At 43.4% G+C, this 26268-nt stretch overlaps 2 protein-coding genes across 3 annotated transcripts; one reads left to right on the top strand and one right to left on the bottom strand.

Annotated features, from left to right (window-relative positions):
- On the bottom strand, positions 1 to 7936 carry LOC148540688 (uncharacterized). The gene is made up of 3 exons (XM_088442766.1): positions 6737 to 7936; positions 1431 to 1593; positions 1 to 1338 (listed from the first exon to the last, which is right to left on the bottom strand). The coding sequence occupies exons 1-3, from the start codon at positions 6924 to 6926 to the stop codon at positions 981 to 983; spliced, it is 711 nt and encodes a 236-aa protein (XP_088298892.1). The 5' UTR covers positions 6927 to 7936; the 3' UTR covers positions 1 to 980.
- On the top strand, positions 7479 to 26057 carry ADRM1 (ADRM1 26S proteasome ubiquitin receptor). Of its 2 annotated transcripts, none has more exons than XM_088442752.1 (10): positions 7479 to 7579; positions 12554 to 12775; positions 13089 to 13205; positions 14216 to 14339; positions 15124 to 15210; positions 16223 to 16304; positions 17695 to 17933; positions 22889 to 23046; positions 24134 to 24236; positions 25849 to 26057. In XM_088442752.1, the coding sequence occupies exons 2-10, from the start codon at positions 12566 to 12568 to the stop codon at positions 25947 to 25949; spliced, it is 1221 nt and encodes a 406-aa protein (XP_088298878.1). In that variant the 5' UTR covers positions 7479 to 7579; positions 12554 to 12565; the 3' UTR covers positions 25950 to 26057. The 2 variants fall into 2 exon arrangements, with proteins under 2 accessions (XP_088298878.1, XP_088298887.1); XM_088442761.1 differs by having other exon boundaries at positions 7504 to 7569.
- The last annotated feature ends 211 nt before the right edge of the window (positions 26058 to 26268 follow it).

A 26268-nucleotide genomic window follows, 5' to 3' on the forward strand; every position in this document is an offset into this window, starting at 1 on the left:
TTGATGTATGTGTTATTTATTTTTAACGGAAGAAGTTTTTATGTTCTCAGTACTGTGTTATAACACATGCTGTATGTCTAGAGTCTTTACATGCAGCTCTCACATAATTGTCTTTACAAGGTCTCATGTCTTTTATTTATTTGTTCCTGGATGGATAGACTGAATATTGGTTCAGCCCACAAAATCATTTTCTGTGGGATTACGCAAGCAGTTCAACTGCGATAGTATGCTAATCTATTGCGATCGCAATGTCGTTGCTGCACTACATAAGGACGCCCACTTTACCTTACACACATCCGTAATGTTTAACAGGACTATGAAGCCATCGGTACAATCGAAGTATACTTGCCTCCTGCACACTTGCATAAGCCCTGACCTTACTCAGAAATTGCTAACTTCCACGCACGCTATCAGGCCTCAGGCTGCGTAGGGCATTGCAGTAGACAATTTATGCACACCCCTGCAACGACATTGAGACGCACTGGCACATCTGCGTTTCAACACCGATGGTGGGCGCTAGACTGATTTGCCATCCTGATGACGTATGTTTTATTCAGAAAGCAATGTCCAAAAGTGCACAAGCCTTTAAAGACAAACCACTGAGGATATATGACCATTTAACATCAATGACAAAGAGACCCTTGTCGAATTTTATTTCATGACAATGTGGTCCTACTGACATGAGACTTCTATGCATCCATCAATCACCCACAACCGTATTGCAGCTTTGCCTTTACTTCAGTCTCCCAAAGAAACAGCAGCAATTCCTATTACTGTAAGGTGGCATTAATTGACCATGTAAAGCCATACAAAAGCTCAGTTCTGCTGTGTACTAAAATTGTATATAGCAAACTTGTAATTTAACCTGTTGCCAGAGCCCGTAACACAGAAGAATCATAAAGCACTGAAAACACAGGTTTTACCACAACATTAAATGGGCAGATTCATTAATACTATGTTTTTTGTGAAAGTGTTGATGTCTATTCCAGCAGCGAGTGTGGTCCCGCAGGCTGCATATATTTCTTCACAAGCTGCAACATGTCTATTTGTAAATCAATCTTTTTCTCTTCAGGGACTTTTTTTAGGTAGGGAAGCAAGGACTGGACGAAAATATAGTCTTCATCTTTCTCATTGTCGTTCTTCTTCTTTAGAGAGTCAACCATCCCTATTATTTGGGTTTCAAAATCACCCAAGCCCCCTGCACCCGCTTTGTTCCGTTTGGTTTTTGGAGCCTCTGGTATCTGGGCAATGCGTTCAGGTAGTGGGCTAGGCGGTGGCTCAGAATCGCTGCCTTCAGACTTAACGCTTTCCTGTGTGTCTGAAAGTTTTCCAGATGTACTAAAATGAAGAAAAACAAATAATCTAATTATGCACAATGGTTTGTAAAGTGTGTTCTATGTATATAGAAATATTCAGTGGAAGTTACTCACGATCTGCGCATCAGGGTGGGTTCCAGGAATGTCAGCTGGTCGTAGAACATATATCGTTTTCTTTTTGAAGGGGATGATCCACCCCTTGATTCCTTCTTTTGTAGGTGTAATTCCCTCCTAAAGCAGTCCTTTAGGGACCTCCACCGCGTTTGGATTTCCTTAGCTGTTGAAAAGAATTTAGCTGTTAATACCAAAAGAGCAAAGATGCACAGAAGTGTAATACTGGACAAATTGCATGGTTACCAGCTGTCCAAGTTCCAGGCCTAATCCAATTTTTTTTTACGTTTTTCCCAGGGGCTCCAGAGTATAAACTAAGACAAGGATCACCTGCACCTACTGTTGCCAAGTATAAAATGCCGTTCCTTTTCTGCAGTTTAATAACTAGGGTTGGTGTCACCCAGTCTGCCACTGCTGACCCCTTTGCCTGCGAAAGGTGGTGTGACCTCCTGTCCATGATGTTACGCCCCCCCCCCCTGGTGTATGCCATTGGAGGAGTGACATGTGTTCTCATCACGCTGTGGGCCTACCCAGCGTTCAGGGAGCTGCTGGGTAGCCCCCAGCCTCTCTTGACTCCCTGCACAGTGTGTATGACATGTGTCATCTTTCACTGCTAGATGACACCTTATGATGGGGTGACACAAAAATAACAGAGAAGCTCTCTTCTATTTTGATGTCACCCGGTTCAGTCTGCACCCCCCTCATGACGCAGCTGCCTGAGACTATCATATACTGATGAATGCCATCTACAGTACATACAACTCCCCACCCTACTGCTAGCCACACTCACCAGCCATTGCTCACTGTGTCATCCACTTTAGAGTGAACTTTCTGCTTGTTTTGTGCTGTCTGGAGGTTCCAGGGTCATATTCATAGACTTTTTGACATCCCCATATTTATAGAATTTTCCAAACTCCAAATGTAAGAAATATGAGCCCCTGAGAATTGAAACATAGAACTGATCATGATTACAATAAATGTCTGCTACCACTCAATGGGCAGTATTAGTCATGTAGGCTCATCCAGTCCTCTTTAAATTATGGGCACTTCCAGCATCAAGAAGTTCCAAAAATAAACCCTAGGATAAACCCCCTGAACCTCCAGACAGTGCACAAATCAAGTGGAGGTTTCGGGTAGCTGTTATATAAGAATGTTGCTTAGACTCAATGTGCTCTGATCTCCAACTTCTCAACAGTTAAAAGAATGAAAACTAGATTGACTCCAGTTAGTGAAAGTGTGGCATTAGCTAGCGTTCCAAGCACTTTAACTGCAGATGCATATAAAGTTATTATTATTATTACATATTATTTATAGGGCGCCAGTAGTATTACGTAGCACCGTACAGAGAGCAAAACAATAAGACAATACAGGATAAAACAGAGTACAAATAGCACTACAAGTCTCTACACAGCCTCTGATGCAATGTGTGCAATTGAAAAGTGTATCAGCTGAAACCTGTAGCTGTCAGCGTGGGCCCAAATGACAGGTCTAGTTCTCTTGAAAAAAATTAAAAGCAGATGATTGGGGTCCAGGGGCAGAGAGCCCAAGGAAGATGTGTAGCAGGTGTGCAAGAGAAGTAGGTGATGAGAACAGGAGGGAGGAATGCCCTGCTCATGGAGCTTACAATATAAAGGGAAGAGGGAGACAAACGGAAGACATAAGGAGTGAGCCAGTGTAAGGGGAGTTAAGAGGTAGACTACGTGGTGACATGGTTAAGTGGAGGACGAATATGCTTTTATGAACAGGTGGGTTTTCAGCTCCCGCGTGATGTAATGCAGGCTCGTGGACACTCTGATGGAACAAGGGAGATCGGTCTAATGGTGAGCGGCATTTCGTTAGAAATCTTGAATTCTGGAGTGAGATGTGGTAACTAGAGAGGAGGCCGACCGGAGCCAGTGGGAGGGTGTGTGTAAGATGAGGTTGGTGATAAAGGTAGTAGTGGAGTAGGAGAGGGCCTTATACGTGGTAGTTAGAAGTTTGAAAAGGATTCTTTAGGGGAAGGAGAGTTGCAGTCTGGGCACTCTCCTGTTCCTCTTGGCCCAGTTGTAATTGACACCGCTGGTATCATGTTTCTACACTGCTTGTTTTTTTCCTAGAAATTGTACTGCAGAATACTATATAGAGCTAATAATGGATGATACAATTTTCTTCGTGGATTGTACATGAAATTTAATATGAATAGAGATCATCAAGCCTTATATAGTATACTTGCCTATACTCACACATAGGGGAAATAGACCCTGAACATCCCAACTTTTGCTGCGTGTAATCTTATTATGCTTTTCTATAGGCTTGTGTATATAGGTGCAACCATATTGCATAGGCATCATTGACTGCATCCCTTGCTTAATCTTCAACATGTATAGCAAACACACACACAGTTCCACCGTCTTTCACAGCTGACCCTTTACGGCAGTTGAGGTTTATAATTAGCCATGCCCTTCAACGGTAAGTGGTGATCCTTTTGGCTGGAGCACAGTATTTGGTTTATGCACATCCTATTAGAAATGATCATGCAATGTTCCTGGTAGAAACACTTTTTTTTTTCCCCAAAGGATATTTATTAAATGCATTAAAGGTACAATCAATTAATAGTGTGGGTACAGCAAGTAAAACAAGAACCATGACCAAAACCAACTAAGGTTATGTACACACAAATGAGGTGGTAAAGTGGAATAAAGCGGACAACTAGGTTATGAGTCTATGATGCAAATTTTAACAAAAAGAAAAGAGAAGTGTGGCCGGGGTTTCAAGCCACGCAACTAAGAAGGCCACCACTGCATAATCTTTCGTGCCATCAAAGGGAAATATTGGCGTCATGCGCTTGATGTGGACTGCATATATAATGATGTAGTATGTACATATTTATTACGTGTGGCAGCTGGCTGTAGTGCTAGAGCAGTGGTGACTGCGTCACTAATGGTGCGTATCCATTTGACAACTGTGAAACGAGTGCACGATGACATTGTAATTGTGCAGTTGTTTCACAGTCTGTGTGATGTGCCTACACTGACCGTTCAGTCTAGGCACATCAATCATCCCCTAACATGGCATTATCGTCAGGTTGACCAGCATGTTCGGGCGATGATAGATGTCAAAAACGACCAGTGGGAATTGCTGGTTGTTTTTGACATTAAACTGCCTGATTTGCATACGATTAACAAGCGATTGAACGATAACGATGTTATCGTTCAATTGCCCTGTTTAATCGTTTTGTGGATATGCACCTTTAGGGAGTTAGGGCCTGATTCAGAACCGTTCGCTATTTGTGGTTGTTCGTTCAAAAACAAGGGGTGGCTATTCAAATGATCCGTTCGCAAATTGCAGTCTGTTCCCACCTCTAAGTCTGAACGAGCGAGCAAAACATACGCTCGTTTTTTTGATAAAAACGCCCCCTGGCCGCACGCACCATACGTCATGTCCGCTATTTATTAGATTAATCGAGTACATCGTACAGCGTTTGAACTGCTCGCTATTCTTGGGGTTGGTGTTTTCAACCGCTATTTTGCGAGCAGTTCTGAGTTAAAAAAAACCAAGTGACGTGGGCAATGACGCTGCTGGATTAATTATGCACTCCCTTAAAACGCCCGTTTTGACCTTTAAGCACGCCTGCGTTCGGATCTCCACTCCCCGTTTTCAAGCACCTTCCCCTGTTACCACCCACATACGCCTCATTCTGTCACTCAAAATAGCAGGCCCTCGCTATATTGCGTACCAACGATTTTCGGCCGCACTGACTGGTTCGCGCATGCGTACTAAAAACCGTACGCATGCGCAGATGTGCGAACATCGCTCGGAACGAGCGTACTGCCGCTAGCGAGTGGCTCTGAATGAGGGCCTTAATTCCTAGCGGCCAGGCTGGGACTAGAAAAACATTTATTTTGAAAATAATTCATGTTTTATTTAAAGTGCTGTTTGCACTGAAGAATTGTGGAAATGTTTGTTTACCTGTATGGACTGTGCACTTATAGAGATGTATTTCTCAAGGAATGTAGTCAACATCCCACCTGTCTCAAGTATTTTGTTTTAAAAGATATTGCCAGTTTGATGATTAAATTTGTTTGGGGAGGTCATATGGTAATAAATATACCCCTAAGTGATAGAGGAATGAAACATATAAATTAAGAAGGTGTTGTTTGTGGAAGGAAGTCCAATGGGCCTAAACGTAATGAAAGGATGCAGCAGAGAATCTCCAAATACTGGTAAAGCATTCCCTCTATGGTTGCATACCGCCAGGAAAGGATGGGGGAGGGAATTATTCCACAAAGTCGCTGTTGGGTAGAGAATGAATAATATGCCTAAACAATTTATAGGAGTATTTGGGAAAGTCTAGTGCTGGATACATTACCTGAGGATGTCTGGTTTATGCTGGGTACACACTTGTCGATATATCGTTCGTTTGATCAATTAACAATATATCTAGAACGCATCAGCGGGTGTGTACATCTGATATGTCTGTGAACGCCGTCATTCACAGACACATCAGGTTGGCCCAGTAGCCCAGCTGCTGCTGATCTATCTGAAAGCTATATCGGGATCTGCATATGTGTACGGGCAACCCACCGACCACTCGTTCACTTGCTGCAGGGACTGGTGGCACTGAACACTCAATTGGGCGGAATAATTTAAATGCCTGCCCAGTTGTGATGTCAGCCCAGAGATATCGGGTGGCTGATTGGGGTGTATAGCTTACCAGTCGGGCATTCTGACGGCGGATTGGTCTGCTGATCGATCCGTCGTCTGCGTGTACTCACCATTGGGTTAGCATTATCATCAATAAGCCTGGCGTCCCAAGTTATTTCAAAGCCACTCCCAAGTGCAAGAAAATGCAAATCATTCTTCCCTTAGGTTAAAATCATTTGAGGTGTCAAACTTCATGATGTCAATGTAAACCTAAGTCAGACCTTGGAATACATCAGAAATATGGTTAAACTCTAAAGGTGTATACACACGTAACGATTTTGTAACCAACGATTATCTGTCAGATTTTCCCTTGAAAAAGTGAATGATTGAAGTGTAATAAACGATTTTTACAACTATGAATGAAAAAATGTTCCTTCCCTTAATGAAAATCGTTATGTTGGACAGTCTGAAATGGACGATGAACTACAAATGGGAGCGCGCTTGAACAATTATCGTTCATCATTATAACTCAGAAACTGAATGATTACGACGTCGTTAACGACAAATCGTTCAAAAAATCGTTACGTGTGTATGCACCTTAATGTTGCTTTTTATATGATACATTTGTATGTGTATAATTATCATTAACTTAACTTTTTTTTTTTTAATAAAATTCGTATTTTTACCCTTGCGGCTTTTCTCCAGTTGGCTACTCTCTTCCCAGCCTGGAACGAGAACGGCGCAAATCTCTTCCCAGCATCGCTGCTTTTTGCTTCGGTCGCTATAGTCATCTTCTTGTTGGTCGTACACAGCCGGACGTTTTTTCACCTCGCTGATCAGAAGGTCGGTATCCACGATGAGGCGTGACGATTTCATATCTTGACTGGTCACACGGGATAGGCCTGTCTGCCACCGACTAGAAATGATGTCGCTATTGCCTGAAAAGTCAAAACAGCGGCTGTCGCTGTATAGTTGCGCCTGCAAAGCGCCGCTGCCGCTGGATAGGTGCGTCTCCAGAGTGATGCTGGACAACTGCACTTGGAGAATTACTGTCACAACACAGGGTCACTGAACAGATGACAAGAAGCAAGGCCTGAGCTGTTACACAAAAAGGTAGCCATATGTAGATAGGGGCTTATTATGGTTCTGTCCCCCTAGTGGCCCTGTGAGTATGAATAGGGATATAATGAGCACACACACACAGATCTGGCCCCGTGTATGTAACTCTGCAGCGCTCTGTCCATTGCTGTGTCCGGCCGCCCTGGTGCTCTCAGTGACACAGCAGCAGCATCAGGACATGCACAGCTACACTGACTAGTACACAATGTCTCGCGGGCGGCGCTGAGTGACAGCCGCATCAGCCAATCAGTCAGCGGTGTGCGGCCCTAGCGCCGGGACCGGGGGGGGGGGGGGGGGCAGCCAATGTGGGAAGGGGCGGGACAGGTGACGACAGAGGCCTGGCTGGCAGCAGAAGACAGCAGTGCATAGCGACAGTCACAGCAGCAGCTACAGGAAGCGGGTGAGAGCAGGTAATGAGACGCCCGGCCGGGAGCACGGTCCCCGCCTCATACATTATATAACTGTGTCCTATCCTCCGCCCGGCTGCCCCGCACCTCCCCGCTTTCTACTGCGAAATCTCTGCGGCATGTGCCTGGTGCTCCCAGCTGGGCCTCACGCCCCGAGTGACACGTTCTCCCCTGCCCGCAGCCAGGCGCAGCTCTCACCCCTGAACCCCGATTTTGTATAGGTGTCCGGTGGTTAAGGCTCTGCCTGGTAGGAGCTGGAGGCCGCTGACTCCTTGTCTCTCCTCCAGTAGAGGGGAGGGGGTAGTGCTCCTGTGGCACATTCCTAGGTGCAGACACGCATAGGCCCAAGATGATGAGTCAGGGTGCTGCTGGCACCTTGCCATAAGGGCCGCTACTACCCCCCCCTTGCCCCCCAGAGAGGCGCGCTGCCCGGTCCCCTCACTCTCCATGGTCATGACGTAGCTGCATCAGATCACGTGACCCAGTGGTGGAACCTATAGCTCTACTATAATTGTCTGAAGCTGACCACACATCTAAAGATTATCTGTCCAACCAGCCAACTAGTTGATTGGTTGGAATGAAAATCTGGTAATGTATGGGAGTAACTGATGATCAGCAATTTGCTCCTAGATGTCAGAAAATAGATGAAAATGATTGTTCAGACAAGTTTGTTAAATGTTTGATCTAAAAAATTTGTTCAAACACTTTTTGTCCATTTTCCGGCGTTTGGGAGCAAATTGCTGGTTGTCATTTTCTTTCATACTTTACCAGATTTTCATTCCAACCAATCAACTAGTTGGCTGGTTGGACAGATAATCTTTAGATGTGTGGCCAGCTTGAGACAGGCAAGGGGGTTGCCAGTGTGTGTCCTGCTGCTGGGGGGAGGGCGGGGGGTGTGAATAGATATGGGTGGGGATGGAATAACAGACATGGGAGGAGATAATGACAAATGAGGAAGGGGAATGGTGGTCTTGATGAATTAATGAATTATAAGAGGTGGTTTGTTGGAATTATTGACGGTGCATTCAAATAAATGTATTGATTGATTTAACAATGTAATGTGAAGGGTGGTTTAACTTGTGGTCTGTTTTGATTAATTTTGTAGATATGTAATTTGTTTAGGTTGTTGGGGCTAATACTTCATTGTGGGCGGCTCTTTGTATTAAATATGGGTACTATTGATTAGCGCCACTGCAAATGGGCATCAGAATCAGCCGAGGCATTAGCTTAAAGACACATACATGGCAAAAGACGCATTTGCGTCCAACTCAGAATCAGTATCCTAGGGCGCAATTAAATTCCAGGTGATTTCGCATCACTTCAACTTCACCCATGTCACCTTGCACCCCCATACTGTTGCGCATGAAAATATGTGAAGTCGGGGTGATGTTAGATTACCTGGAACCGAACTGCCTGATTAGTGTTCCCTTGTTACTCATCTTTTCAAAAACATCGCAACATTATAGAATCTGGCAAAGCAGCAACACTTTTGTTGCATACATACCAACTATCATTAAATGATCAGCTTTTTGGCCTCTTACTTCACATTGATTTATCAATCATTTATCTACTGTACTTTTGCAATGCAAGATATTTTCAATAAAAAATACACATGTTAAACCTCAGCAGAGGTCACAAGTGGTCCTTATTTATTCTGGCAGAATTTGAGTGGTCCTCACTAGTCCACCTGCTACACCAGAGGTTTCAAGTAGTCCTCCATTGACCCTCTAGCACAGAGGTTTCAAGTAGTCCTCCACCTTCTAAGCAACACCCACCCCACTCCTGTCAGTGCATATGATCCTCTTTCCACTCCCGGTTACCCAGTGAAGGTTCCTGTGGACTTCCTGCTTTGAGACCCTCCCTGCATGCACAGTGGGTGGCGACCTATCAGTGGGCAGGTGTGATTAGTAGACTGCTTAGAGTTTCCCATTAAGGCAATATGCCTAACGATTCACAGAAGATATTAAGTGCCTTATTAAACCGCAATTAAAAAAAAAAAAAAAAAAAGCTATACTTTCTAACTCACATGTGAAAAAATGTATTAAACATAAAACATGCAATAAAACATCCACCAAATAATTCTAAATAAATTACAGCCGTTTTAAGCAGAAATCGCTGAAACTCAATGTCAGTATTCTCCTTGTGCTAGCATTAATTACTAGCCTCTGTCTCTTCCAAGCCCCAGTGGGTCAGCTGGTGGCAATAGGGTAATCAGTGCTAGTATGTTGGTATATCTGACACTAGCAGTCCGGATGTAAACATACACTCTTGATATAGAAATTTAGATAATATCTGTTGATATATACAGAGGCAAATAGCCACAATCCGTAATCAATCTTACATGAGTAATCAGGACTTGTCCCCGCAGATGATTCAGATGAAGAGTAATGCGTGTAAAGTAAAAGCAGCGGGTAACAACCACAATCCACAGTAGTCTCACGTGAGTGCTAAACTTGTCCTCGCATATAATACAGGTATATCACAGTGTATATGGTATCACCCCAATCATCCTCACCCTCTAGTAGTAGGTGGAATCCTCTGTCCACTATTGTGCAGATGTAGATGTGCATACGAGACGCTGTCAACCTGTGTCACCCTTCTGAAGAACATCTCTTCAGAGAGAAACGCGTTAAGCACTAGAGCCATAACATCACTCTACAAACACCACCGTATATTATTTTTATACTGTGGATTGTGGTTGTTAGCCGCTGCTTTTACTTTACAAGCATTGCTCTTCATCTGAGCCATTTGCGGGGACAAGTCCTGATTACTCATGTGTGATTGATTATTACGGATTGTGACTCTCTGCCTCTGTATATATCTAAACGGATATTATCTCATTTCTATATCAAGAGTGTATGTTTACATCCAGACTGCTAGCGTCATATATACCAACATACTAGCACTGATTACCCTATTGTTACCAGCAGACACACTGGGGTTTGGAAGAGACAGAGGCTAGAAAGTAACGCTCGCACAAGGAGAATATTGACACTGAGTGATTTCTGCTTTTAAACGGCTGTGAGAGATTGTTTAGAATTATTTGGTGGACATTTTATTATGTTTAATAAATGATTTCACATGTGATTTGGAGACTAAAGCTTTTTTAATTGAGGTATAATAAGGTGCTTACTTAATATCTTCTGTGTACCCAAAAGTTCCTGCCTTGAGATCCTCCTTCCATCAATTCCTTCAAAGTGCCACAATCCTTATTTAGTCCTCCATTTGATTCCATCCTTGGTTGACTACCCCAAAAGTTCTTGCAGAACTTCAGTCCTATGAAGTCTTAGGCTCCTATGACTGAGCCACACAACAAAATGCGCATCAGGAGACACGTGGTGCACGCTGCATGGCGTGTACAGTGTTCTTTTTAATGTGTTAAACCACCATTTACTATGTATAGGATATGGGTGTCTGTTAGACATGAGGACTTTCTGTGTGTGTGACCCAGCATTGGCTGTATTATTACTTGGAGCAGATTGGCCGAGAACAATTCAGAATAGAGCGGATGAGACTGCTGGGTTACCTGTGATGCCCGTTGTAGTGATATATGGATAATACGAGTACCGGATCTCTCAGTGCAATAGACCTATTAACAAGTCAATACCTCTTCATTGTGGATATCTGCATGAGTAACACTGCAGTTATATGAGGTCTAGCTACTGGAGGATATTTAATCTCTTTTATCAGTGGGATAGTATATTAAATCAGCCACTGATAATTGGCTTAATACTCTTTGAATCAACAAGTTATGCTACATTGTAATGTTATCTGATGATGGCAGATTATATTAGCTGTCAGACAGACAGGATTTATTTCAAATTACGTGTTGTATCCAAGTGAGAAGAGCAACATTCTATAATAACAATATTTAGCTCTTGTCTCATTATACCATTAGGATACATAATAATAATAATAATAGCACCATTTTATTTATTGCGTTGCATGGGAATATTTAATGACAGCGGTTAACCCTCTTCTTACTGACAAAGATTCTTATTATACTATTAGCACAGTTTTGCTATGCCATGGAACATGAGACTGGAGCAATTCCTTTAGGACCGATAAGAGTTCCAATTACTTGTTGGATATTAAGCACTGACAATGATTTATCATCAACTGTGACATTGAAAAATTTAAAGGCAAGTAAGTGTAGACAAGATCAGTAAGCTGATTTAGTGGTCTATTCACGTGATAGCTGGTCATATTACTTAATAAGGCCCAATAATAATGGCTGTACAGTTATTACAGAGTAACTTACGTATGGCCCTTATGATACTACGCTTCAGAGGTTGATAAATACCTCATTAATTAGTTGACTCTGCCAATTGGGATAGTGCGGTACTTGTTAAATCCTTATCCGATAGAGGTACAAATTATTCCTGTACTAATAATAGGTAACATATGTCCACATTCTACAGATACCTGAGTGAGACCTAAAATTACCGGACATTGGGTGTATTTACTCTATTTATTAATCACACAAGACATTTGAAGGTGGTTACACAATATTTTTTATTTTTGTAACATTGTTTTTCTTTTCACATTTGAGACAATAATTAATAAAGATATATGCACAATAAATATATAAAAATAATATTAAGGTATATTTTTGCTGAATCCATTTTAAGGATGAAATAAAAGTTATGCTTTATAATTCTCTGGTGATAGGAAGGGTCACCGTGAGTGATACACTCTATAACATCATAAGTGGGTAGTATGTAATAATCTGTCTGTGAGTGCCCTATTATAGGATTTTTTTCTTTTGTTTTTGTATGTACTCAATTTATTCCTAGGTGACACCCGCCCCAAAGCCCCCCCCCCCCCCCCCCCCCAAAAAAAAATCATAACTGAAGTGTATTAGTGATAACAATCCATAAGGGAAAGGACAAGTACTAATACCACGTCTTTTTCTTCTTGTATTATAACTTCAGTCTTTTCAGTTATTAACCCTTTGTTTTTGTTTTTTCTCCCAAGTTTGTCTTCAGGATGTCATCAGGAGCTTTGTTCCCAAGCTTGGTTCCCGGTTCCCGGGGGTCTTCCAGCAAATACTTGGTGGAGTTTCGAGCTGGTAAGATGTCCTTGAAGGGCAGCACAGTGACCCCTGACAAAAGGAAGGGACTTGTTTACATTCAACAAACCGATGATTCCCTAATTCACTTCTGCTGGAAGGACAGGACATCCGGAAATGTCGAAGATGTAAGTTGTTTGCATGTGTTTTAAACTGCCGTTCTGCTCCATTCAATAGTCCTTTTTCACTCTTATTCGTGTTTTTTTTGTTTTAGACCAGGTGAAGAAACTTTATCCATTAGCAATTAGGCTGTGAGTTTTAGTCGGTGACTATAACAGTAGAGGAGATTTCTGAAAGTAACACGCTGTGCCCAGCTGGTGTGCATTTACCAGCCTGCATTGTGCTCACATGGCCAATATCTCCTTTTTGTTTCGGCTAAGAAGCTGTGATATTGATACATATAAAGTGCGACGCTCACTCCAAGACTTATTTCTTTTGCAGGATCTAATTATATTCCCGGATGATTGTGAGTTTAAAAGAGTGGCCCAATGCACAACTGGTCGTGTGTATGTGCTGAAATTCAAAGCCGGCTCCAAGAGACTCTTTTTCTGGATGCAGGTCTGTCACTCACTAACTAGTTTGGCTTTAAAAAAAAAAATAGCACAAAGTTAACAAGCCCTTCCCCTCCTCCTCCTCCTGTTGTGCATGGCTTCAGTGAAAAGCCTTTTTGGGGTAGCAGGTACCTGAGGCAATCAGGGGGGCCCTTTTCTGACGGCTCAGTTTGGAAATGGCCTCATATTGTTATGGAGCATCAGTGTTCCCCCTATCATGAGAAATGGAGGCAAGGGTGTCTGTGTTAAAACTGGTGGTGGAATGGGGATATCTCTTTTGGGCTTTCTTGTCCTTTTAATAGTTTATGAACCTCTCTCTTTGGTCTTAAAAGCTTGCAGTCTAATCCTGGTCAGTTAGCCTCTAAATCTATCAATTAGGTTCCAGTTTGTCTCCTCCCATTACTCTTCTTACTCCTGTAAATAATACGTTTACTGTTTTCTTCTGTTTTTCATAACTTGAACCATAGGGAGCTCTGCACCATTGTCCTCAAATAGGTATTAGCTCAATTCACATAGGTTTAATTGCTGAACAGCAGGCATATTCATGTGGACCTGTGACAGCAGAAGCAATTTTTTTGAATGCTAAACTAATATTCTGAATATTCATTTTGTTTCTGATGATGTAATTATACTTTTAAAGTTTCAAGTGAATTGATAGGCATAATATTGATTCAGACCATAAAATGGCTATCGCCCCTACTCGGGTGCATTGCTATTAGTGTACAGAATATATTATGGTAGACTATTTCAACAGTAAACCAGAACAAGAATTTCTGTGGTCATTGTGGTCCTTGATGTAGTCAAAGCCCCACTGCATAAAATAATTTCATGCAAGCCGTTTTAGTAGGTTACATGAAGATATGGTTTAGAGGAAAAAATAGAAAATATAATAATAAACTGGAACTTGCATACAACAACCAATGTTACACTTGTGTTATAAGAGATATTGCTTCAGAACAGAGTTAACATATGATAGGGTCTCCCTACTTTACCATTTATAATCCTCTCCATTTATAGGAACCGAAGACAGATAAGGATGAAGAACACTGTCGCAAAGTCAATGAGTACCTCAATAACCCCCCTATGCCCGGAGCGCTAGGAGGCAGTGGCAGTGGGAGCCATGAATTGTCAGCATTGGGAGGTGAATACTTGAATAATAGGGGGAGATGTATCAAAGCTTTGTGAGAGGTACAGTGGAGAGAGAGAGAGTACCAACCAATCAGCTCCTAACTGTCATTTTTCAAACACAGCCTGTTAAATGCTGATTGGTTGGCACTTTAACTCTCTGCACTTTATCTCTCTCCAAGCTTTGATACATCTCCCCCATAATGTGTTCCCTACTGTAATGCAGGCCAATACTTGATGCCGATCTGATCGGCGATTTCTTGGCGGATTAGCAAAATACTACATGTTAAAAATACGCGCATCAACAATCTGGTTCAGTTTTTGGTTTGGAATTGGCAAATTGATAATGTCCAACATGTTGGCTTTTGCTGACCCAGGCATTGCCCTGATATATGCCTGATGTATGGCCAGCTGACGTAACAGTAGGGTGAGATCTCTCAGATGTCACTAATATGTTTGTAGACTTTGTACTATTGCTGCACCATTTCATCCTACACACTGATGTGATGGGGCCACGAATTAATTATAACAAGGGATTTTGCAGTACATTATCATTTTATTGAAAGTACTTTAGTATCTCATTGTATCTATGTGGGTGGCAACATTGCTGTCTGCATTGACTAGACATGTTCCATGTTAAGAATACATTTTTCCCTTTGTAGAACATCCTTACAGTATTGCTTTAAAATTGAGGGTTGTAGTGGCTTTGTGTGTAGCTTTGCAGTCTTGCTGTATAGTATGTTGAAATTGGTGACAGCCAGCAGTGCTTTCTGTACTCACACTTCTGTTATGCTATTTAGGGGAAGGAGGCCTGCAAAGCCTGCTGGGAAATATGAGTCATAACCAGCTGATGCAGCTGATCGGACCCACTGGCCTTGGGGGGCTTGGTAAGTATCCAGCACCACTGTACCCGCCTGACTTCTTTCATTTTGCATAGTCATTATGGCTGATATAAGTGGCAATCTAAGTCATTGATAACGAGGCTTACTTATCAATAAACATGAAAGTTACTATAGAAAGAGATGCAGCTGCTCTCATGCCAGGTACAGCAATTAAGTCAGTCATTCATAAAATAGTAAAAACTTTGACGTGCTAAAATCAGGTCTGGTCTGTTGGGGAGTCTGAATAGTTTTGAGTCCAAAAGGGGTTTACGGTCTTGCCATTAAACTAGGTTTAAGGGGACAAATAATAGGAATTCTGTTAACATTTCACTTTAAGGGGGGTAGTCAATATTGTAGCGAAAAGTCCGTGCTCCACATCGGAGGTTTTACGGTGATAAAGTATCGGGCGAGCGCCTGTTTTATCCCCGTATTCAATTTGAAAGCTGCAAAAATGGGACCTGGCGGAAAGGTAAGTATCGGGAAAAATTCGGGAATTTTCAGGAATGCAACTCCTTTTTTTTTTGTTTGTTTGGGGGGTGTCCCGATTTAAAAAAAAAACAAAAAACTTTTTTTTGACACATATCTTCTTTAGGGGACTCTCCCAGGGGCGCAGGCTATTTATTTATTTATTTTTTTTAAGCCTGCACCCCTAAACCCCAATTCTGCACTTTTTATTGCCACCTATTCAGTGGTGAAAAGTTATCCCCATTTTTTTTCAAAGACTATTCGCACTGGCAAAAAGTCTTTGAAATTGAATACGGGGACAATGAAAATAGGCGAAAATTATGTAAATTATCGCCGATAACTGCCTTTTCGCTTCAAATTGAATATGGCCCTAAGTGCATGAAGTGTTGTGGTGTTTTTTGTTTGTTTTTTCCCTTTTTATTTTTTATCCTTGTGATAAAAGGATTTCTATTAAGTCATAAATAGTACTGGTCTCATTCAAGCATATGATGTATGGTGAAGCGGTTGTGCTAATGTGTTATATAAAGCCGTGCATTCATGGATTGTCTTCCAGGTGGCCTGGGAGCTCTGACTGGTCCAGGATTGGCCAGTTTGTTGGGAAGTGGAGGTCCTACAACAAGCAGCTCATCATCCAGGTATGATTGTGAGCCTTTGCGCTCTCCATAGGTCTTATAATTCTTCAGGTAATGAAGGTTCTGCTCAGCTGATTGGACTGCTCTTCTGACCCAGCTGGCATGAACGGCCTTTAACTGTCACTGCCTACACATTCCACAGCGCACATTGCACAGTCTGCACTGGTCTCTGTGACCTGGCTGTGATGCTCATCTGCATAAGTTGCAGGAGAACATTTTGGCTGTGGACTAGTGAAATATATGTGGTTACCTGATTAAAGCAATTTGTAATTGACGTGTGAGCTGGCAGGGAATTATTTTTTTGCTGGTGCTTTGGTTAGACCACGTTTTAATAACCAAACCTATGTTAGTAGTTGGCCCAATATGAAGTGACCACTTGTAACATCCATATTTCACACTGTATGTAGCCTGGTGTCCTACATAACTGCCATAATCCTCTGCTACTAGCTGATTGCTGTACTTTCGCTGTTGTGTATGGGGAAAAATGGCTGTCAACAATTAAAGCCTGATGGCTTCAGACCAAGTCCTGAAAGGGTGTTCACATAATTAAAACTATATTTGTGTGGTATCTGTTACTCCTGAAAAACACATGTACCCCAGTGGGTGCAGACAATCTGTGGGCTGAATCAATATTCAGCCGTCCAGTGATGTCACTGAGACACTGTCTCCCCCTGGTGGTGCCTAACTCTAAACTCCCCCCTACCGCACCCTAAACCCAACCCTCCCGGGGGGGGGTGCTTAACTCCCCCTCACCATAGTCTAACCCTCCTTGGGGGAGTCCCTAACCCTAATCTCCCCCCAGGGGGTGTCTAAACCTAATCCAGAATCTGAAATACTTACAGGATTCCGGTATCCTGATCTCCTTCGTGATATCGGCGTCTGCATTTTGCGGGTGGCGGGATTCCGCCATTGGTATTTCGGCGGCCGGCAATTTAACTACATCCCGTTGTCACTAGCTCCTAGTAAATTGATGGCAGTATTGCATCAGGCCACAAAAGTCTATTGTGGGTCAGCACCTCTTACATCTGTCTTACTCTCCTGCCAGTGTGTTATCTATGCTTGTAATAAGGATACAGGAGCAGCAGACGTTTAGTACTGTCAAAACAAATCTGTCCCTTTCCCATCTCTCTTGCAGAAAGACTACAGATGTTCTCCAGTCCAATACCTCTTTATTAAATGCACAGCAATCTAGACAGTCCTTATTGAATGTTTAAAAGACTTCTTTCCACATTTAATCTCGTGTGACGGGTCATCTGTATTTCTGACTTCATATTTTACCCTTCACGTGTGCATACAATGTATAATCATTGCTGATTTTAGCCATTTTCTTTCTGTAATGTTTTAGCCTCTTTTTAAAGTTATTGAATATTTTTCTATATATATAATTTTGTAGTTCCCGCAGCCAATCAGCAGCTGTCACCCCATCATCTACCACGTCGTCCACGCGAACAACCACCACCACCACAGCACCTGCTCCAGCTCCCGCCCCCGCAGCAACCCCCAGCCCAGCAGTGAGCTCCAGCAATGGAGCCAGTGCTGCAACTAGCCCCACACAGCCCATACAACTAAGTGACCTGCAAAATATCCTGGCTACCATGAATGTGCCTGCCACAGCAGAAGGTGGTCAACAAGGTAATTACAGCTTGTGTAATGGTCTACTTGTTTCATTTGAAACTAAAATGCTTTAAATGGTCTTGCCCATACCTGTGCATAGCAGCAATGCCAGCTGAGGAACAAGTTGCTATGAGGTGCTGTATTCCATCTATGCCCTCAGAAAGTACTTCAGTTTGGGTTAGTTAGAACTCTACTTGGGGGCTAAATTTACTGAAGTGTTCAGAGTTTCTGCTGTCCAGGACTTACAGCAGCAGCTGTGCTAATAGGGGACGGTAGAAGCCATGGCTAATTGCAAGTGTGGCTGGAGTAAGCTCATCATAATCTCAGGGAATTTAAGGTTTCACTAAAGAAGTATGTGTTCAGGCACATCTAGCATATTGAATAGTATAGTGAACGTGGGAGCGGAAGTATTGGAGATAATGGTGGAATATGTTAGAAGAGCAGGATTAGACAATGTGAGTATAGGAAGGAGTGTTGGATTCGTCCCAAAATGAAGTGCCTTTGTTGGGCAGTGGCATTTGTGTCTGGCTTGTTGACAGAAGAGCAGATGTGAAATAATAATGTTTATTATTTCATTGGGCTGCAATGCCTGGTCTCTTCTATACAAAGCTACAGTAGTGACCTGGGGCTCATCACAATAGGTAATAGACATGTGTTTACTAGCTGTGTCTAATTTGTATGTATTTATGATTTCTTCTTCAGGGTCCATAGGGCTCCACAAGGAGACAATGGGGTGTAGGTGGGACTTGGAGGACCGGACACCAACAGCAAATCTTTTCAATCCCGGGATGCTCCAGTCCTTCCCCCTTACACCCCGCCCACAGCCTGAGGGCAACTCAGTATTGTTGGTGTCCGGCAGGAGCTGGTTCACAGTTTTAACAGGGGGCTGCTATTAAGCAGCCCAAGCTTATATTTATGATTTAATTTTAGTTTAATTTATTTTACTTTGGACGTCTGCACTGCTGCTCAATCACCCCTCCGCGGCGCTGTGACACCAGCCCTCGGCTAGGTACTCTTGTCGGGGCTCTGAGGGGGACCGAGCTATCGAGTCACCCCAGACTGCAGCTGGGACTCAAGGGGCAGGTAAGGCGTATCCCTGCTCATGGGGACCCGCGTGTATGCGCAGTCTTTCCTGTGTCTTAGAAGACAGACCGGAGGCGCTGATGTGGACACTGGTTCGTCCGGGACTCCGCCAGGGCATTACAAGCACTGGCGCAGGGCATATGTAAGGCCACAGGGGACCCGGTGGTTAAAGTCAGCATAGGGGAGAAGGTGCTGTCCCTGCTGCCCCTTCCCCCAGCTCAGGGCACCATTCCACAGTGGTCTTGCTGCTCCTCCCTCACCCTCCGTCCCTATTGTACCTTACATCCCCAAAATATTTGTGAGGGCTATAGATCGCTGTTGTGCACTACACTGTGCCACATTACACATACAGCTGGGTTGCTCACTGCACTGTGCTAGATTGTGTGTTACATTATTCTTGCAGCTATGTCTGGCAGAGGCAAGAATAACAAGCAACCTGCTCCTCCACTCTGGTGTCTTGCAAGTCCTGCTCAGCAGGCTTAACTTCAGAGGACCTCATTCAGGATGGTCTTTGTGCATCGTGTGCTATTGCCCCGGGTCCATCAGCCTCGGTGTCTTCTCCTCAGGACCCACCCTGGGCTACTTTTGCACAGGTGCTGGCAAAAATTGCGGACCATCTAACGGTCCCTGTGGTAGCTCCCCCTATGGGATGGCCACAGCAGGTACTCCCTGCAAAAACTTTGCCTTCCCCATGGGTAGACATACTTTCTACCTCAGTGCAGAGTCTGGCGGATACCTCTACAGCTTTTCAGCAAATGCTGCAAAGAGAGAGATCCTTACCTAGTAAACCTACTAAGCGTGCTGTGTTATCTTCCTCCCAGCCCACCCAGCTATCAGATTCTGATGTATCATCTAGGGAGGCAGAAGATGCAGACCCCTCTCACTCTGACTCCACGTTGGAAGATTAGGAACCCCCCTCTAAATTGAATATGCCTGCACTTGTAAGAGCTGTAAAATCTATTCTTCAAACAAAGAGACAGAACCTGCTCCTAAGGCAAAACAGCCATCATTTTAAACAACAAAAGATAATTTTACCAGAATTTCCTCACTCTGATCAGCTATCTGATCATATGAGTGAAGCATGGAATATGCCCAGTAAAATATTTCATCTGCCTAAGTGTTTAAGTTCCTTTTTACCCTCTTCCCGCTACTGATTACACTAAATGGGAAGTTCCCCCAGCCGTGGATTCCCACCTGACACGTCTGGTCAAAAATGCTACCTTGCCTATCCATAATACAACCTCCTTGAAGGAGACTACGGATAGAAGCTTGTCTAAAATCTATATACTCTCTAACAGGAGCGATTACTCGTCCTTCTAGGGCTACGGCCTGGGTGGCAAAAGCCATTGAGAGTTGGGCAGAGGCCCTAGAAGAGACCTTTCCCTCTGATGCTTCAAGGGAACAGTTGTCATGCATAGCTCGCATTAGAGATGCAGCCTCCTAGTTGGGTGAATCAGCTATAGATACAACTCTCCTAGCCTCCCAAGACATCTGCCACTTCTGTAGTAGCCTGCCGTATTGTTTGGCTCCGCTCATGGAAGGCAGATACGGACTCTAAAAAGGCTTTGGAGTCTTATTCTGGGGATAGCTTGTCTGGCCCAGAATTGGACAAAATTATGAATACCAAGACGGCTTTCCTGCCGTCTGCATATAATGCGAAGCCTCAGACGTCCTCCTTTTTTCCTCCAGGAAAAGCTAAATGTCTGTCCTTTTCAAGGCGTCAACTAAAGCTTTCAAGCCTAGGAATAAAAACAGACCTGGGCTACTAGATATCCACCTACCAAATCTGAGGACGTCTTCAGCCTGACAGGGCGGGCCTCTCCCTGGGTGGGAGGCAGACTTCTTCAATTCACCCAGTTCTGGCGTCTGACCACATCAGACGCCTGGGTAAGAGATGTGATCTGTCACAAATATGACCTATCCTTCCTGAGGCATTGGTACTCCGACCTCCAAAGTCTCTCCATAGATGTTCCTCTTCAACTTCCTTTTTGACTAGACCTGTTGTCTTAGGGTTCCCTGTCTACATCGGGACCTGGCCCGCCTGTCTTTAACTGCTTGGCTATTGAGACATCCCTCCTAAGGTCTAGGGGATTTTCTAGCTGTGTGGTCCAGACCATGATCAGAGCTCGTAAACCGGCCTCTGCCAGGATTTATCACCTGGTATGGCATACATATTTCCAGTGGTGTGCCCCTAAAAACTATGTCCCTCAAGTTTTTAAGGTTTCTAGAATACTGCCTTTCATCAGGCTGGAGTGGATCTTGGACTCCGCTTAGCACCTCTGAAATTGCATGTCTCTGTCCATCTGGTTCCAGCATAGAATTGCTCCTCTACCGTATGTTCACACCTTCCTGCAGGGTGTTCTACGTATACAACCTCCCTTTGTCCCTCCTGTGGTTCTGTGGGATTTGTCAGTGGTTCTCCAAGCACTTCAGGAACCTCCATTCGAATCAGTGGATGTCAAGTGGCTCACTGCGAAGACTGTTTGTTTGTTCTGGCTTTAGCAACTGCCCGTTATCGGAATTGGGGGCCCTTTCATGTCGCTCCCCCTTTTTAATTTTATATCAGGACAGGGCTGTTCTTAGAACGAGCCTGGGCTTCCATCCCAAAGTGGTTTCTCGTTTCCACATTAATGAGGAAATTGTGGTTCCAGCCTTTCAATCACCAGACCTCTTGGCAGGTGAGACCTCTTTGGATGTGGTCTGTGCTCTAAAGATCTACGTGGACCGCACTAGTTCCATCAGGAAATAAGACTCCCTCTTCATCTTATATAAGAAGAGATGGCCAACTAACAAACCGACTCTGGCCAGATGGATTCGCATGACTATCTCACAGGCTTACGCGCAGACTGGCCTTCCTGTGCCAGCTACAGTATCTGCTCATTCTAGTCCCTCATGGGCAGCCCGGCATGGCGCCTCTGCTGAACAACTATGCAAGGCGGCTACCTGGTCTTCTGTCCACACCTTTCTTAGGTTCTATTCCTTTGATACATTTGCCTCTCAGGATGCTTCCTTCAGGCGCAGGGTTCTCCTCTCAACTCAGAAGTGTTCTTGCCATCGAACAACTGCTTTGGGACATCCCCATTGTCTCCCTGTGGAGCCCTATGTACCCTGAAAAAGTAAAGGAGAGTTATGGTAAAACTTACCCTTGTAAACTTTCTTCGAAATCCATAGGGTCCACAGACCACCCACCCTGATGCACCAGGCTTCTATTGGTTTCATCGGTCACTTGTTTCCTTCTCTGTGTGATTCTTCAGTGTACCAGTCTTTCTTCTCTCCTATCCTGCTCCTGTCTTGGGCTTGTTAACAAAATTGAGTTGCCCTCAGGCTGTGGGCGGGGTATAGGGGGAAGGACCGGAGCATCATGGGATTGAAAAGCTTTACTGTTGGTGTCCGGTCCTCCAAGTCCCACCTACACCCCATTGTCTCCCTGTGGACCTCAAAGAAAGAGAGTTAACAAGGGTAAGTTTTACCATAACGCCTATTTTACTGCTGTGGAGCTGTAACTTCTCTCCTTACCTTAATCTATAGTTACATAGCAGACTAATCTAATCAGTATACATTTGTTTCAGAGCTTGGTTTAATATTAGAAATGTAAACTCAAACACAGGAATATATTTTAGCTGTGATTATGGTGACGGACTGGCCACCTCTGCCTGATGATCTTGCTCCTATAAGACTGTCACCATGAAATGCCAGATCTATCTTTAGTCACGCTGCTGCGGGCTGAAGAGTAATGCTGTAGGGCAAATGCTCAGTTGTTCCATAATTATTTGTAGTCTCCACAGAATATGTCGTACCTGCATTTTACTGGAACCTTTATTATTTTCTCTAATCAGAAACAAAGCTGTAATATACCTTGTTTATAGCTTTCATTTATGCTCTGTCCACAGTGGATCTGGCAAGTGTCCTCACGCCTGAAATCATGGCTCCTATCCTGGCCAATGCTGAAGTTCAGGAGCGATTAATGCCATACCTACCTTCAGGCGAGTCCTTGCCACAGACTGCTGAGGAGATACAGAACACACTTACCTCTCCCCAGTTTCAACAGGTGAGTGGTGTTCCTTACAGGTCTTAAGCTGGGCATCAACTATACAATTTTCTGTCAGATATCTGTCCAATCTGACTGGTTGGAATGAAAACCTGGTAATGTATGGGAGCAAATGACAATCGTCCATTTGCTCACAAACACTGGAAAATAGCCAAAAATGGTTGTTCAGACAAATTGGTTAAAACACCCAAATTTAACCAATTTGTTCAATGCAAACCTTTGTCCTTTTTTTCACTGTTTAAAACCATATGATCAACTGTCATTTGCTCCCATACATTACCAGGTTTTCATTTCAACCAGCCAGATTGGACAGATATCTGACAGAAAATTGTATAGGGGACGGCCAGCTTAAGACTTGGAAGTGCTTATGTCTCGAGGGGAACACTGGTTGGGGAGGGGAGCCCAGTATGGGGTGTGAACGCTCTGACTGTAGGTCACCCTTTTGAGGCATGATACAATGTGCTTCAGTTGTCTGACCACAGAGGAGTCTTTCGTTAGATGGGGGAACTCCATTATGCTGAGTGTACAATCGATCCACTAGGTTGAGCTCCCAGAGATGCGGGCAGATTGTGTTTTCATGAGTGATTAACTCCACATAAAAATGATTTTTCCTGTATTAAAATACCGGACGATGATAATTTGTGGTCGGTAGCACTTATACACATACAATTATCTGACCGATCCGCCAGATAATTACAAATATATGCCCAGCATTCGTAACATCTGCAACAGTGTGCCTCATGTTTATAGCATGTAAGGAAAGGAAGTTGTGTTAGGAGGATTGAAAATTAGGGTATTTCAGGTAGTAGTCCAATTTTAGTATCTGCAGTTACCCCTTTAAGAAGTTGTACCCAGAATATGATTTTACTCATTAGACTATCTGCTACTGTTATGGTTATCGGAGCTTAATTGAGAATATATCTTTGCAATGTTAATGCTTGTAGCTGCTGGTGAATAGTGTTTAATTCATATAGCTAATAAAGAACTTGATCATGTACATTAAGAAATAGCATATCTAGACAGCTGATGTACGGTAACAGACATACTGCTTAGTGATTTGTACCCAATTACACTGCTCTGTTCTCAGGCCCTAAGCATGTTCAGCGCAGCTCTAGCGTCCTGCCAGCTGGGGCCACTGATGAGCCAGTTCGGGTTGCCTGCGGAGGCGGTGGATGCAGCCAACAAAGGAGGTACGAGATGGTGCATTCTGATATCTCTTAGCAAAATAAATATATACAACCTGTCCTAGGGCACCTGTTTGTTCTTGTTATGGTTTCTGTTCACACCACATTTGCTAGAGGTTTATTGCAAGCATCTATTGCCCACTTGTTCATCATTGGTGTATGTTTGTCATCCATATGTTTGCATGAGGCTAATTAATGTGAAAATTTACTGCCCCTTGTCAGACCGGGAGCAGCCAGCCAAGGTCCCAAGGTTGTATAGGTCGTACCAGAGCTAGAGACCACCTAACCTAGTCTTGTCAGTTGTACCAATGGTGCTGCTGTAAGCTTCTTGCTATAGGTTCAACACTCAAATACATAACTGGCCTGAGAACTGCTATACCTAGCTTGCACATACAACCTTCTAGTATTATGTTATATTTTTATATAATTGAAACTAGCTTTTTATTGTCATATCCAATAATCACATACATGATATGACCATTCAGAGTCTATTTACTCTGCTGCGCTGGATGGAAATACTGCCTGATGCAAATCTTTCTCCCCTGTGACAGTGTTGCTACAGGATTTATGCAGTCAGCCACCTTGAAATAATTTAAATTGATGCAGTAAGAACAGCCATGTGTTTGCAAAAGGTTATGACAGTAGTGGCACAGCAACGACACTCATATGACCTCATCTATTTTGATTTATGCAGCATAGTTCTAGATTTACGTGTTTTGAGTAGTTGTGTATTGGAGTTGAAAAAACCTGCGCTTAAAGTACTTACAACAGGTCATGTTTTCAGGATTTCTGTAATGGGAAGGAAAAGGGGAAATGGCTGCGGCTGGGCATACCCTGACTGATGCAGCCGACATCTAACATAAAAAGAAATGACTGCATCGGACGGGTATGCTGGACAATCCGGACGATCGATATTTCTTGGTTGCCTGCGCACACAGTGCAATTAATGGGGGATCCACTGGTATTGGGGCGGAACGCCCCGATAATTGTATAGTGTATACACGGTATAAGTCTTGTAGTCTAAGACTTCCTTCCCTTTACAACCCCTATTGCAAACCCTATTCCAAGCGGCATATTCAATTGGGCGCGAGGTGTAGCGAGGAAAAAAATCTTGCGTCCCATTTTGGATTACCATAGGTATGCACGCTCCCGATACCAGCGGTATACAATTTAAAAAAAAAAAAGTGGTTGCGGGGTGTTCCGCTCTGAAAACCCTGCGCCGTGTTTAAAAATAAATAAATAAAAAAAATTCTGCATTTACCTGCCCGGGGGTCCCCCTCTATCTTCTCACTGGAGAGGGGGCTGCTGGGAGATGTAGTTCTCCCAGCGCCCATTTCGGGAGGGTCACACTGAGCTTCGGGGACACACACACACACTGCTGCAGAAGGTAAGTAATTAAGGACTAATTAAGCTAATTGGAAACTTCCAATTGCTTAATTAGTCCTCAGGGGGGTGCCAGAGCAAGTCCTGCTGAGTTTTCCTAAAATTAATGATTTTAGAAGAAAATCACACTTGCTCTGGAGGTGCGGGATTTTTGCTTTTTATCGCCCCCAATTGAATATGCCCCCAAGACTCTCTCTAGTACTGTTACCTAATGTACCATATTCTTTTCTCCCAGATATTGAGGCATTTGCTAAAGCAATGCAGAACACATCTTCTCAAAAAGAAAGAGATTCAAAAGAGAAGAAGGAAGAGGAGGAAGACATGAGTTTAGATTAACCTGTTCTTTTGTTCTGCTGCAGATGGGTCTCAAGTGCTTAAGAATGGCTTTATACCCCCACATGTATGTCATTTTATTGTTTAATAAATGTTTCTCTCTGCTGCAAATATTGCTGGGTACTTTTGTTTTGAACTTGTGTGTGAGAAGCAGTGGGTGCACGATCAGGCTCACAGCTCCCTGAGAAAATGATGTTATTAAATAGTGTACATTTTGTTCCAAGTCAAACAATGGCATGCTCTTCTTCTGATCAAAATGCCCAGTTTCCATTCTACAATCACAAAATATCCTGAGAATATATGACCTCTATAAAAGCATTCT

The sequence above is a fragment of the Taudactylus pleione genome, unplaced genomic scaffold (genome assembly GCF_031769625.1).
Source record: "Taudactylus pleione unplaced genomic scaffold, aTauple2 ptg000018l, whole genome shotgun sequence".
NCBI lineage: Eukaryota > Metazoa > Chordata > Amphibia > Anura > Myobatrachidae > Taudactylus > Taudactylus pleione.

What these genes read in the sequence shown, in the direction of transcription:
- LOC148540688 (XM_088442766.1), bottom strand. Translation starts at nt 6,926, where the DNA reads ATGAAATCGTCACGCCTCATCGTGGATACCGACCTTCTGATCAGCGAG. An exon ending in ACTGGAGAAAAGCCGCAAGG is followed by an intron (nt 1,594 to 6,736) that starts GTAAAAATACGA and finishes TCTTTTCAACAG; the next exon opens with CTAAGGAAATCCAAACGCGG. An exon ending in CCCACCCTGATGCGCAGATC is followed by an intron (nt 1,339 to 1,430) that starts GTGAGTAACTTC and finishes TCTTCATTTTAG; the next exon opens with TACATCTGGAAAACTTTCAG.
- ADRM1 (XM_088442752.1), top strand. Translation starts at nt 12,566, where the DNA reads ATGTCATCAGGAGCTTTGTTCCCAAGCTTGGTTCCCGGTTCCCGGGGG. An exon ending in ACAAGCAGCTCATCATCCAG is followed by an intron (nt 16,305 to 17,694) that starts GTATGATTGTGA and finishes ATAATTTTGTAG; the next exon opens with TTCCCGCAGCCAATCAGCAG. An exon ending in GGATGCAGCCAACAAAGGAG is followed by an intron (nt 24,237 to 25,848) that starts GTACGAGATGGT and finishes CTTTTCTCCCAG; the next exon opens with ATATTGAGGCATTTGCTAAA.